Raw genomic sequence first — 15082 nt, forward strand, 5'->3', positions numbered from 1 at the left:
AATAAGGTACAATGATTTAAATACAATTGTTTTATAGTTGATTTAAGGGCAAATAATGCTTTGCGACCTTGTGATGCTAACTGTTTCTGCGTTACCAAAAATTTACCATTAAAATTGAATAAAACGCCCAAGAAAACAAACTTCTATACTTTCATCTTTTTGCACCCATTTCTCATCTGTGCGAATCTTCCCACCATTTCTAAATACAACAATTTTAGTTTTTGCTACATTAACAACTAAATCCCATTCATCTGTATAACTTTGCAGTGTATTTAACATATTTTGTAGTTCAATAACCGATTCTGCAAGCAACACCATGTCATAAGCATACATCAAAATATAAAGACTTAATAACTGTAAATCAGTCGGATGGTTACCTTTTTTGATAATTCAATTTTAAGGTCATTCACATACAATACAAAAAAGGGGAGACAACACTTCTCCTTGTGATTTTCCAAAAATTGTGAAATGTGACCAGAGGATTTTACACAGGTTCTAATCATACCATACATGGAGCGAACAATAGTAAGCAGCTTCCCTTACATACCGTAGTGTTTTAATTTTCTATACAATTTTTCCCTATTACCTGAATCGAATGCCTTCTTATAATCCATGAAGCAACAATATAATCGTTCTTTGGATTGGAGTGACTGTGTTATAAGACAATGAAGCGCAAAAATTGCCTCCGTAGTACCTACCTTGGGTTGAAAACCAAATCGTGCATCTGAAATAATATCATACGAGGTTGCCCATGAGACGAGTCTTCTGTTTAGTATGGAAGTAAACAATTTGCAGAAACAACTAACAAGACTTATTCCTCTGTAATTATTTGGATCAGAAGGGTAACCTTTTTTGAAAACAGGCACATTGTGTTGGAAAAAATCCTGATGATAAGATTCGATTAAAAATAATATGCAAATATGGTACAAAAAATTCTCTAAATTCCATGAACTACTCATTCAAAATATAGTGCAAACCATGGGATTTCCCCCGTTTTAATTGATTAATAGCTTCGGATATTTCTTTCTCGGTAATTTCCATATCCAGTTCATTAAAAACTGTAGGTCCCGTGTCTTCCACATTAGAATAATCTTCTGTGGGAACAAATGTAGCTCAATCTTTAAAATGAGTGTGGAACGATTCTTTCGGAGTATTTTTTGGCTTTCATATTCGAAAATGTTTGTAGAATGCTTTTGGGTTTTGTCTACGGAGATGGTCAAGTGAATCACCCTCCTTCCGTAAATACTGAAGTCTGAGTTTAGCTTCTAAATGTTTATAATTCTTTTTTGCTTCAATTAAATTCAAGTGATTTTCTTTGTTTTTGTAATGATTGAACTGGTGCACGATATGTGTTATATTTACTTTTAAGCTCTCCGTTAAACCAGGGTTTATCATGTACTCTATCAGGGCGCTGGTCCCCTTTATTAGACTCTCTGTGGTTTATCATGTACTCTATCAGGGCGCTGGTCCCCTTTATTAGACTCTCTGTGGTTTATCATGTACTCTATCAGGGCGCTGGTCCCCTTTATTAGACTCTCTGTGGACTTCAAAACTAGAACGCATTAAATCAGCCAAACGTGTTACAGTGAACGAATTGACCGATTCATCGATACTGGTTTAGGACTCACACGAGTATTTTTCAATGCATTCCATAAGTTCCTCAGAATTTTCTAATAGTTTCGACCTTGCCTGTGAATGAAGTTCCTGGTTCCAGACGAAGTATGATGACTCTTGATTTACCCCAACAGTAGAATTAATTTTTTGGATAATATGTTTTCCTGATTTGATTTGACAAGCCTAGAAAGCTATGTATGGAGTTATAAGAAAAATCAGACAATTTAATTTACCATTTAAGTGCCTACTTGACCTGTTTGACAAAGTCGTTTTACCTGTTTTAATATACGGGTGTGAGATTTGGGGATATGAAAACTTGCAAATTACAGGAGTTCTCCATCTAAAATTTTTTAAGCATGTTTTTCGTTTAAAAAGCTACACTCCGTCATTTATGGTATATGGCGAAACGGGACATTTCCCTGGTTTATATTAATGTACACGTATACTAGAATGATTTCTTATTGGGCCAAATTAACATTTAGTCATGAAAACAAGATAGTAACTATTCTTTACAAATATTTATATACACAGTATTCTAATGGCACATTTAAAAATCCATGGTTTGAATGTATTCATAGAATTTTGAACATATGTGGACTCTCTAATATATGGTATGAACAATTAAGGTACTGTGAATGAAAAATGGATAACAAACGCTATAAAACAAAGTCTTATGGGTCAATTTGTCCAGACTTGGTCAAGTGATGTGTTTAGCTCTTCCAAGGGTACAATGCACAGAAATTTTAAAACAAGTTTTGGTCTGGAAACTTATCTTGAAAATCTACCTAATCCTTTGTGTTTCATTTCTTGAACATTATCATATGTAATCAATTGTCATATAGGAGAGGGCGTTCTAAGTTTTAAGAACCTGTGCTCAATCCGTTTGTTGCAACATCCAGACCATAAAATACATTCAATTCAAATCAATCAATTAAATTATCTAATTAAATTACCTAATTAAAGAGCTATTTTAACATTTTATAGAGAGATGTGAAGGGGGCCCAAAGTTGAAAGAATTCTGGCCTACAACCAAACCGTTTTTGACAAAAAAGGGCAATAATACCATCAGAAATACTATCATATGTGAAAATGACAGTTTGGTCAACAATCAAGGTGCTGTATGTGATATTTTTAACAACTATTTCGTTAATGTGGCAAAGGATATAGGAACAAACGATGTGCAAATAGATGAAAAACATTCAAGTGTTAGACAAATTGATACTATCATGAAAGATGAGGACTCACAACCACTATCTTTTAAACCGGTAGATGAATCTTTTATCATTGAACATGTAAACAAAATCAATATTAAGAAAGCTACAGGGGTAGATAATATATCACTCTTGCTATTAAGACTGGCCGTGCCATCTATAGCTAAACCATTAGCATGTCTTATAAATAAGGCCATCGAAAACTCAGTTTTCCCCGATTCATTAAAGAAAGCCAAAGTCTGTCCTATTCATAAGAAAAACAGCTGTCTAGACAAGGGAAATTATAGACCGGTCAGTGTTTTGCCAGCCATCTCAAAGCTCTTTGAGAGAGCCATCCATATACAGTTGTACAGTTTTCTGAATATTTTGAATCTATATTTCATCCTTTCCTTGCTGCTTTTAGAACTGGGTGTGGATGTCAGTCCACCTTACTTAGGATCATGGAAGACTGGAAGTCTTAGAGAGCCTTGGATAAGAATTAGTATGTAGCCGCAATTCTTATGTACATTCATATGTTCATGTAGCTGAAAAAAACAATGACCAAAAAGGTCAAAAAACTTTTAAAATAAAAATAATGTTTCAATTTCTGCTTGTGTGTAGAACTCTAAGTCATGCTAGCGCTAAACTGCATGTTTCCAGACACAACGACGTGGAGGTGGTTCTACCCTGGGTCCTTTTTTCTTTTCTTTCTTCTTTTTTTTTTTTGTTTTGTTTTGTTATTTATTTGTTGTTTTTTGTTTTTTTTAATTTTTATTGTTTGAGGGGGGGGGGGGGGGGGTGTGTGTGTGTGTTTTTTTAATGTTTTTTTTTTAAGTTCCATTATTTTGTTTCAAATAATATTTACATCACTGGAAACTGCTGTACAAACTGTAACGTGTTTTCTAAGGGTTCTTTTCAAAGGATAAAAGGATCTCGTGAACTCTAAACATATACATGTATAATGTAATTTTCCTCGGGCTCTACTTGGGCCAAAAATTAGATACATAGAATTACTATCATTTACAGTGATTATTCTGATTTACTGGGATACTTGTCCTGGGTTCTGTTTTTCTTAAAAATACACTGGGACACAAGCCGAGGTTCTATTCACACGGTTCTGTAGAGATGGCTAGGCACTTTGCACCTGGTTCCGAAACTAAGTTCCTATTGCTTGTGAGTACTCGGTGCCTCACCCTTATTCAGGATTACTACACCTTGTATCTCACCACAATTCCTTAGTTTGTCTTTCACCAGTGGCTTATATTTCTACCCTAACCTTTCAAATTCTTTTCACTATTAATTCTTTAATAGTTTACTTTCTAATTCTGGCTTACTTCCACCAACAGCGGGCTGCTTACGAATGATGAATGCTGCCTCTTATATAGCAAAGGTTTATACACATTAAAATAGGGGTAAACAGGATCTCGGACTATTCCATTAGTCTGAGTCACTTCAGTGTTTGGAAGGTATAGGCCCATTGTATAGTTCATTACTCATTACAATACATATGGATGGACTGAATATATATATCTAAAATTGATTTTCTCTCTCCGCTCTACATTAAGCATTGTAGGTGACAACAAGGTCACAGGGAGACAAGGTAAATCAAATGTTCCGAAGTGGCGTACAAAACCATTTTTCGTCCTCCTTCTGCTCCACACAATCCAGATGTCGTCATGTTGTGCACTTTCTTTTAACTGCCTCGCAACCAACCATCTCTTGTTTTAGGTTAGGCAATCTGCATTTGTCACAGTCGTATTCTATGTCAAAGTAGTGGACATTTTTCTTGTTAAGTTTTGCCTTTGTTTCTATTCTTGGGAATGGTGTTAAAAAATCTTTTTCGAGGCAGTGCATGAGATGATCCCGCATGTAGTTTTGGTCGAACATCAGGAGTTCTTTCCCTGTATAATAGCCAATGCAAAACTGCATCAGATTGGCAATTGCGTAAAGTCCACAATCCATACTGTTTGAGTGTTGTTGGATTGATGGAATGCGCACAGAAACCATGTTGGAATTTGTTCTGTATAGACTGGCCACTTGTATTTGTAGAGAAGGGCTGATTGATCCATTAAAAAGACTATCTAATACGTAGATCTGTCCATCAATTTTTACAGATGTCACCCAATGGAATTTTCCATTATGATGAATCTGGGCAGCCGGTGACATAACTCGAAGGAACTGGATGTTGTACTTCCAGCTGCTGCTATCTTCATCCCAGATTGGCGATTTCTCGGAAGGCTGAAGAGACTGGATTTTGGGGAATTGTCTTTTTACCATATCCTGGACATTTTTACCATATTCTGGACATGGTTAATTATGTCTGAACATAGAGGTTTGTTGGATGTTATCTTATCTCTGTGTTTATGTGTCAGTCTGCCGTGATTTCATTTTCTTCTTTTTTGCTGGGAGGTGCGTCTCGTTTTCTGGCATGTCAAATCTTGATACCTGATACCTGATTAACTTCAATTGAATCTGGTGCTGGATTAACTTCAAACATAAATTGTTCGCGGTTTCTTTTTCCCAGATTTTCTGTCACTCCGCTTCAAACTTTTTTTTTTAGATAAGGATCGGAGACTAACTTCTCTCTGTTCTTTTTCAACAGGCAACCCAACAAACATCCTGACTGCCATGATGTGGTAGCATCGTGAAGAGTAAGGACACTGGCAAGTCTCTGGATGCAATGATACACAGTACTTCTTGTCGTTATGTCCTGATACGACATAATAGGCGTTGCAGTCGGGTACATGTGTGACGCCCTTATTATCCAGAACATATTTCGCAAAGGACCTCTGACTTGTGTCCCTGTCCTTCCTCGGTGTTACTTCAACAAGCTGCACGGGACTATGATCCGTGGGAGTGGGCAGGTCGTCTGAGAAGCTAGTTTCTTCTGGTTTCTTGTTTGACGGTGTTTCTTTTGGGTCCATGGGTGGTGAGATCATTGCAGTTGTATTAATCTGTGTCCTTGCCGGTGCAGTTGTTTGAGGATCGGACATACTGAATTACTTCGTCAGGATTTACTATTTTGTATGGTATTTTGATTTCGTCTTTATCCAGACGGGCCACATGATGGGGTTCCTCTTTGTATCTCGACATGGTAAAAGTTCTGCAGATGGAATAGGGGATAGCATCATACAATCCACCGGTAGTTCTTGCCAGCCCGTCATACGTTTCAAAACTGCATTAATGCTTTCAGTAAGTTGTTGGTTATTCCGGAAAATGGGTCGAATAACGACGGAAGCTGTTCGATAATCCATCTTCCGGAATAAGACAGGATGTCTTTTTTCAAATGCCTGTCAAAGTACTTTTTTGCTTTTTCTGCCCACTTTGCAGTCAGTTTTTCATATGTCTTTAAAATTTTCTCCCCAGTCTCGCACTGTACCATCTGACGCCTATCTGACTAGTACACCCCCATCTCGGATTGTTCTGCCCCAAGCTTCCTAAGTTCTTCCTTGAAATCTCCTTTTAAATGATTCCAACAATGCAGAACTCTTATGTTTGGAAAATAATTCTCCACTGCTTTGGTCAGCGCTGGCTCTCTATCGGTGATGAAAGGAATTGTTTTATCTTTCAAAACGGGAACTCTGTCGGCGAGAAACTCGAAAAGGCGATTGTGGCACTTCTGGAATTTTCTGTTATGGATCAGGAAAGCAAGGGGAATCCATGGGGTATTTTCGAAAAGTACAATGCGAAAAACCAATGGAGATACATAAAAATCGCCAAGATTAAAAGTAGTGTCATACACTAAGCACACTGGAGTGTCCGTTTCACGTTGTAGTAGATCGACGAAACAGTCTATGATTTCTGGCAATGCAAAGATGGTTAACAAATCTGGATAGACTGTTATCTCATGTACATATCCCTCTAAATGGTACGCCAGTTGCATGAGATTGTAAATGTCATCTTTACTCAATTTTCGCTGGTGATTCTTGACTTGTTGTGAGTTTCTTGGATTTAGTATGCCATGGTGTTCCCCGCTGACATTTGGATTTGATGTTAATTTCCTATATAATTTCATCGGTTTTGTCTGTGTCGTTTTCATCTCGATGAGCAAAGACTTCGTACTTCGGACGTACTCAGCGGATGACTTGCTGTTGCCGTGTGGCAACACATACATGTTCTCGTCACCATGGTAAGACACTAGGATTCTTTTCTGGTTGGTTGCTAGGGAATAAGAAATCCGACGAAATTTATTTGAAGCATTTGGGCGACTTCGACCTTTGCCATCCTTTAACCCAGGCATCCGTATGTGATAATGGTTTTTCACAATCTCAATCCCAGACGTTGTCTTTATTGTGCTTTTCCCCTTATGGACCCATTGGTACTGATCACAAGCCCAGTCTTGAAATGTTGCACATTCAATCAAGTAGGATTCGCCGCTGCTAGGTTTGACAGGTGGAACACGACAAACTGTATTATCGCCTGCGTGAAGGATAGCATCTAATATTTGGTCGTTGGTCAGTATGCCTGTAGAGAACACAATAACTCCACCTCCAGTCAAAGGCAAGACCGAGGATAGATCTGCGTCAGGATAATGGTTGACATCATGGAGTTGCGTGTTGATAGAAGTGGAGCTAAAATTGATATAAAGATTAATTAGTTTTTCATGCAGTAAATGTCGAACAGTGATAACGAATTTTTGTAATGATATGATTTTTTTTTTAATAGACTTAAATTACCATGAAAACGCCACGTCCTGATCTATGGAGGGACTGGCAATTGGATGGGCAACCCTCAGCGTTTTTTCTTGACCCTCTGGATGGAGATCTTTGAATCTACAAAACCAATGAAAGAATTAGAATAAAAAATTTACAAAATTTAATTGTGTCACACATTCCATGTTCGAATTTTTGCATTGAACATGGAATTTGTTTCGAATAACTGTAAACATTGCTCATAATTTTGTGCTTAGATTCTCCCTTGAAATACAATGGATTGTCATAAATCGGAGAAATAATCTATGTCATCCTTACAAAACAAATAGTAAATTGTAATTAGCTATACACACAAAAAAGTACCATTAAATGTGATCTGTCTTGGGATGTACACATTTAATGGTATAGCCTAACATGAGAGTCATCTACCACCCATGATATCACCAGACGATCTGTCTTAGGAAATCATAACGTAATACATTTTTGAATTAACGTATTTCGCTTTGATTAATGTACGCCTGAAAGTACCATGAGACCCGAGTCACCCGACGTTTGGTCTTTCCAGGATAGTTCACTCTCCCTAACATATATGTACATGTACATACATATCACAGATTGGGTTTTTTTCTTTCATTTTTCAATTCTTTTCTTTCTCTTTCCATATTTTTTTTTTTATATTTATTTTTTTTCCCATTCATCTTCTTGTTTTCCTTTTCATCTCCCCCTTTTTTCTTTTTGTTTGTTTCTTCTTCTTTTTTTTTTGTGTTGCATATTTCTTTTTTTTTTCTCTCTCCTCTTTCCCCCCATCATCGTTATTTACTGCATAGTCACCTACTCTACAAAGGGGCCTATCATAATACAATCAAACACATCAATGTTACGTGATCTGTCTTAGGTTGTACACCAAATATTGATGTCTTAATCTAAACTATCACGTACTTTAACTAGCGATCTGTCTAAGGTTGTACGCTTTCTTGTACAGTGGTAGTTATCGTAACAGTGTCACACCTAACACTATATGTACATCAGTGTTCTTTTATAAAATAGTATAACTTTTTTAAGCACAGAATTTGAGCAATTTATTTCATTCTTGCAAATGTGAACATATTTTGGGGTACCTGTAAAGTGCGAAACGAAATCGAAACGAAATCTACCGAAACGAAACGAAATCTACCGTTTCGTTTCGGTAGATTTCGTTTCGTTTCGGTTTCGCACTTTACAGGTACCCCATATTTTGTGCACTCACGTAGACGAATGCGGGTGGTTTCGTCCCGATTACATATTCGCACCTAGTGGATTCGCACCAAGTGGTTTCGTCCCAATTTCAATGCAGGTAACATAAGGTAGAACATTGTCTTATAATCGAGTGGTTTCGCCCCAATAATATAACAATTTAACATATCTTAAAATTATAACGATTTAACATCAAAATTCTCACTTTTTTAAAATGATCAACTACTTTCACTTAAATATTGCTGTTTTAAGTTTATGCTATAAATTGAATTCTTCATTTCGAGATTTATATAAATATATCCAAGATTAATAAAATCACATAATAGACACACTAATTTTATCTACATAATGAAAGGAGGTGTATGTACATGTAAAAATAAAATAAATACATGTACTTAGTTGTCACCGCTAGGTATCCGTACATGTTATACTATAGGCTGTGCAATTAAATACACTGTTCAGGATTAAATTAACCACAAAAAATATTATTAATTCAAATAACAAATTGAAACCAATAAAAAAAGAAAATGAAAATAATGTGGGCAAACTTGCCCTCTGAACAGCGTAAAATTGCAATTCTTGAAGTTTTCATAATTCTTTTTTAGTTTATTCATTCAAAAAAATTACCTCAATAAGCGTTTCACGAAAGACACGAGTAATTTTACAACACGCACAATACCCATTTTAACGAATTTCGATTTATAAAAAAGAAGGGAAAATTTTTCACCTTTTTAAAGAGAATATACTTAATTGAGAGTAGATAATTGCAACATGAATATGCATTCTTGGATGTTCGCGCACACTTTCAAAATATTTTTTGCCAATGAAATTAAACAAAAACTATTTTATTATGCATGGATTTCCAAATTGGAACCATACATAATTGGCACCCAATGGCTTTGCATACTTATAATTTGGAAAAGTTGATAAAGGAAAATAAAGTATCCAATCCCGATAGTCCAAGTGACGCAAGCTAAATAATTTGGTAATTGTGAGTACCTACCGTATACCTGGCTTATTTCGACTTCAAGGCTGAAATACCGCGATGTAAAAACAAATTGAATCCAATTTAGCAATTAATTTTCGGAATATCAAAGGCTGAAGTTAAAGGATTAATGGTAGTATAGAATTTGGTAACATCAAAAATAATTTAAACTATCACGTCAAATACAGATAACAAATTGCAGTTAATATTGCAATATTATACATATCTTGATTTATATTCGATAATCTTGTTATCTATATTTGAAAAATTGAACAAGATTGTCAAATATAAATAAAAATTTTCGTATATAAATATCAAAGATTATCGAATATAAAGCAAGATTTGTATAATATTACAACATTTTACTTGGTAATTTTTCGTTAATATTTTCTTTTAAGAAGAACTTGAATAATAATAAACACTGTTCATACGATAAAAACATGTATAACTCTGGTATAATTCGTAAATTATATATATCTTATATTGTCATGCATCGTGCATGTGTATGTCATAACATATTGTTGTGATTGTGTACTTATCTTGATTTTTTCTTCTTCTTGAATTTTGTATGCCCAACATAGCCCAGAATTGGATGAATGAATAAATAATCAAGATAAACGTTAGAAATAATAAATGAAAAGTATGACCTGAAATATTGCATGCGACGCACAAACAAATAATTTCAATATACCAATTTTTGGAATACCAAATATACTCCTTTCAAACTGCCGAAATTAAAAGAAAACTTTAGAAATAATCAATATATAAATACTACTTCTTTCATATAACGTTCAAATCAACTTGTTAAAGTAATAAAGCTATACGACACGTCTTATCAGGTCAATCTTCATCAGGACATTACACCACCGCGGAAGAAAACTCGTTATAATACTCGTTTAAACAACATTTGATACTTATGCTTTACAACATATTAAATATAACTATTCATACAAAATAATGACTACAAAAAATAAATGTATGCACTTAACATTACAGTTCAGATTGGTAAAATATTTCATCAGGGCATTACACCCTTCACTTTTGCTAAATGCGATAAAAAGGGTTTTAAAATAAATTCTTGTAATTTCTTCTTTTCTAATTTAATAAAGAATGATAAAACAAGATATAAGAAACAAAAATTATTTCAATACAACGTTTATTTCCTTAATAATATTACGTTATACCCCATCAGGTCATTACACTTATCAGGACATTACACCGACCCGTGTATATGTGTACATGCATTCTATGTGTCTTTGATATACATGAATGTGATAGTCGGTTAAAAAGCTCTACGGAGCTTGTGTTTGATATGTTGAATGTATATAGTGCCGACTTAAAATAAAATTTACTTTACTTTACTTTAGCTAGCACATCGGAAGGCTTCGGAAACCATCTATCAAGCGCTCGGGATCGGGAATCCAGAATTGATTTTAACCTTTGACCTTAGTGGCGTTATCGTTGATAACGTGACCAACGTGCAAAAATGTCAAAAAATCACAATAAAGCAGCAGATAAACCAAAGAGTAACAGTACCATCGATACATGCTGTCAAAATGTAAATGGAAGAGTACCGATGAAGTCTGAAACACCCACGATACCAAAGCGTCGGTAAGTTAGTGAGCACGGGTATGTGGTGTACGTGTGCTTGCTTACGAAACTCGGAAATCGGCCCATCTTTCCTTTCTCAGATTGACCTCGACGTGATTCAACTCAAATATGATATAAAATTGTTTTGAATAAATGTCAGTCTAAGTATTACTGCCTAGCCATAAGTACCAAATTTGAGTAAAGGATGTTGACACGGAGCTTTTTTTCCAGCAGGTTCTTGGGCAGTGCTCCCACTGGACCAAAATTCCCTTTCGCCACTTTTTCGGGGTGCGGCGCGGCGCAAATAATCTCATGCTTTACAATTATTTCCATCATATTATTTTATTCATTACACTGATTTTAGCATTTTGAATCAGTTACATTACTTAATCATATCCAGCTACCATACCTAAACACTTCTTTCTGAAATATGTTTGATAAATTCTAATAAATCATATTAATATAAACTTCATGATGCCACACCCCTTAGTGAAAACATTGTGTACATTGCCCGAAATGCAGATGTCACAAAACATCAAGCTCAATTTAGAATCATATCTCAACCAATCCCATTAGATTTCCGTTTTGGTATGGAAGATTTTGCAATTTGGTCAGAATCAGATGTTTGAGCAGGTGGGGTCGACTGTAAAGCCAAACAGAGATATTTTTTTGAAATGTAGACTGACTAGGGTCAGAAGCTACAAGTTTAGTGTCAAAATAGAATGGGTGCATAGTCTTATGAGATTAGCATTTTTATACTGTTGCGCACCGAACTTCAAAGAAAATTATTTATTAAAATTGCTATGTTCATATCAATGGTGACCGACCGCATTGTTTATGAAATATTCGAATTAAACTCAAACACATCAAAATCTTGTAATCAACGAGCTTGGCCGCAAAAACAAACAATTGATGTATTATACATTATACACAATAATACGGCCAATTTAATTAGGTTGGTTCTGTGGTTAAGAATTGACATTAATGTGGAGATGATAACACGATAATGAATAAGACTTTAAATGTTAACCACAGCAGGGTACACAGCTGTCCCATATACTTTATTACATAATGACCGACTTTTTTGCAGCCATACTTTACCTGAGGCTATTATATGGTCTTCGTGACCAGCTCTGTGTGCACTGGAGCAACGCGAGATTTCCGGTCACATGCATTGACTGAATAAACATATTTTGACTGCATAAACAAACAGGCAATAATGTTTCACTGACAAAGGAAAATACAAGACAGATTTTAAAATACAAATTATTGCAAAAAGGGATTTTCGCCACTTTATTTTTTTTCCCGCCATATTTGAAAAAAATTCACCATTGGCGAAAATGGCGAAACGCAGCTTCAGCACTGTTCTTGGGTCATAATATAGATATGAATACACAAAATTGGATATTTCATAAATATCAAATTAATGATTTTGATTTCATAGAGATATTATGGCCTCTGGTGGCTCTGCTTTGATTTACCCTGCACATATTATCACATTAAAAAAAAAGTGCCCACCGGATAAGAGTCGGAGGAATCTAAAAAAAAAAAAAATGTCTAACAACTTTTACTAATTGAACAAACACCTGTATGTGAATGTACAGTTCATACATGCATATTATAAGAACACCAGGTTTGAACAGGGTTCTCAAGAAATTTGTACGAATACTGTAGTATCAATTCACAATATTTTTTAAATTATTTGTCAACATCAGTTACACATTAGCTGCAATAATGTAGCCTTATCCAATTTTTTTTATTCTGACGTTTTCGAGATAATGGTGTAAAATAATTTTATGAATAACCAATAATGAGCTCCGTGTATTAGTCGAAAATGTTGTTTACATCAAAAGGAGTACCGACTTTGTGTTTGGGCATGTCTAATAAAGGTGTTTTTCATTAAGCATCATGTACAGCATGCAAAATTCTTCATCTGCTCCGCCATGCTTGTTATCGCGAGATCTCATAAGCAGATCTACTGAAAAACCTAAACATTGACAATCTGCGCGAAAATGTAGTTACTCGAGCCACTCCGACAAAGAAAGGAAAATCATATGGTTGCAGAAAGAATTTACACTCTGCTGTTCATTTTTTAACTTAATATTAAATCTAAACGTTTTAAAAACGAAATAGCTTTCTCCTCCGTACTTGTCCATTGATGCAAAAATCTGATTTCCATTAGGCCATCCTTAAAAAAAAAGGTTTGTTTGGAATTGCTGCCTTGGGGGGGTGGGGGGGGGGGGGGGGGGTTCAGAACCAGTAGGAAGGGAATTCATTATTTTTAGCTCACCTGAGCTGAAAGCTCAAGTGAGCTTTTCTGATCGCCTGTTGTCCATCGTCTGTCCGTCTGTAAACTTTTTACATTTTCGACTTCTTCCCCAGAACAACTGGGCCAATTTCAACCAAACTTGGCCAAAAGCATCCTTGAGCGAAGGGCTTTCAAGTTTGTTCAAATAAAGGGTAATGTCCCTTTCAAAGGGGAGATAATCACAAAAATGCAAAAATAGGGTGGGGTCATTTAAAAATCTTCTCAAGAACCACTGGGCCAGAAGAGCTGAAATTTACATGAAAGCTTCCTGGCATAGTGCAGATTCAAGTTTGTTAAAATCATGGCCCCCAGGGGTAGGATGGGACCACAATAGGGGATCAAAAAAATTTAAGTTGTTCAAATCATGGCCCCTGGGAGTATGATGGGGCCACAATAGGGGATCAAAGTTTTACATACAAATAAATAGGGACAATCTTTAAAAATTTTCTTCTTTTAAAAGAACCACTGATAAAAGCTGATATTTACCTGAAAACTTTCTGACATAGTGCAGATTTAAGTTTGTAAAAATCATGGCCCCCGGGTGTAGGATGGGGCCCAAGGGCGGATCAAAGTTTTGCATACAAATATATAAGAAAAATCTTCTCAACAAGAACCACTGAGCCAGAAAAGCTTATATATACATGAAAACTTTCGGACATAGTGCAGATTCAAGGGGGGGGGGGGGGGGGGGATCAAAGTTTTACAAACAAATATAGGGAAAATCTTTAAAAATCTTCTTCTTAAGAACCAATGAGCCAGAAGTGCTGAGATTTACATGAAAGCTTTCTGACATGGTGCAGATTCAAGTTTGTAAAAATCATGGCCTCCAGGGGTGGGTTGGGGCCACAATAGGGACTAAGGTTTTACATGCAAATATATATGGAAAGTCTTCAGATATGGGCCAAGGAAACACAGGTGACCGATGTGGCCTATGGGCCTCTTGTTTTTCATTGAAGTTGAATTTAAAATAATGATAAAAATCACAGTATAAAACAGTGAACAGTGATTTATTTTTTAAATATTTTTATGCCCCCTTCAAAGAAGAGGGGCATATTGCTTTGCACTGGTCGGTTAATTGGTAAACCACATGTTGTCTGCTCAATATCTTGAGAACCATGCATTCACTTGATCATAAAGATATTTCATATGTGGGTTTGTTATGAGTAGAAGAGGACCCCTATTGTTTTTAAGGTCAAAAGGTCAAGGGTCAATCTGCTCTGGACATAGTACAGATATTGTCTGCTGAATATTTTGAATTCATGATACCACTATCAATTAAATGATGTGTGTGTATAACCCTTTTTAGTTTTGCACCATGGGTGGCATATGTGTTCTACAAACATCTTGTTTCTTTTAATTCGGAAACAATCAAGCCAAAAAAAAAAGGTGGGAAAAAATGACTGTTTAAAATACAAAAAATGTACTCAAAACTATGACAAAGGTGATGGTTCCTATCAGAGGATTTCTCTTTGAAAATCTCTAGCCCTTTGACAAGGCAATCTACACCGAT

At 35.6% G+C, this 15082-nt stretch overlaps 1 protein-coding gene across 1 annotated transcript in view; it reads left to right on the forward strand.

Moving 5' to 3' along the window:
* The first annotated feature begins 11097 nt into the window (after nt 1-11097).
* LOC125683153 (alkyldihydroxyacetonephosphate synthase, peroxisomal-like) overlaps nt 11098-15082 on the forward strand; it is a 113828-nt gene continuing 109843 nt past the window's right edge. Inside the window, exon 1 of the mRNA XM_048923991.2 lies at nt 11098-11285. Within this exon, the coding sequence (XP_048779948.2) occupies nt 11161-11285 (125 nt within the window). The 5' untranslated portion in view covers nt 11098-11160. The remainder of the gene's footprint in view (nt 11286-15082) is intronic.

The sequence above is a fragment of the Ostrea edulis genome, chromosome 6 (genome assembly GCF_947568905.1).
Source record: "Ostrea edulis chromosome 6, xbOstEdul1.1, whole genome shotgun sequence".
Lineage (NCBI taxonomy): Eukaryota > Metazoa > Mollusca > Bivalvia > Ostreida > Ostreidae > Ostrea > Ostrea edulis.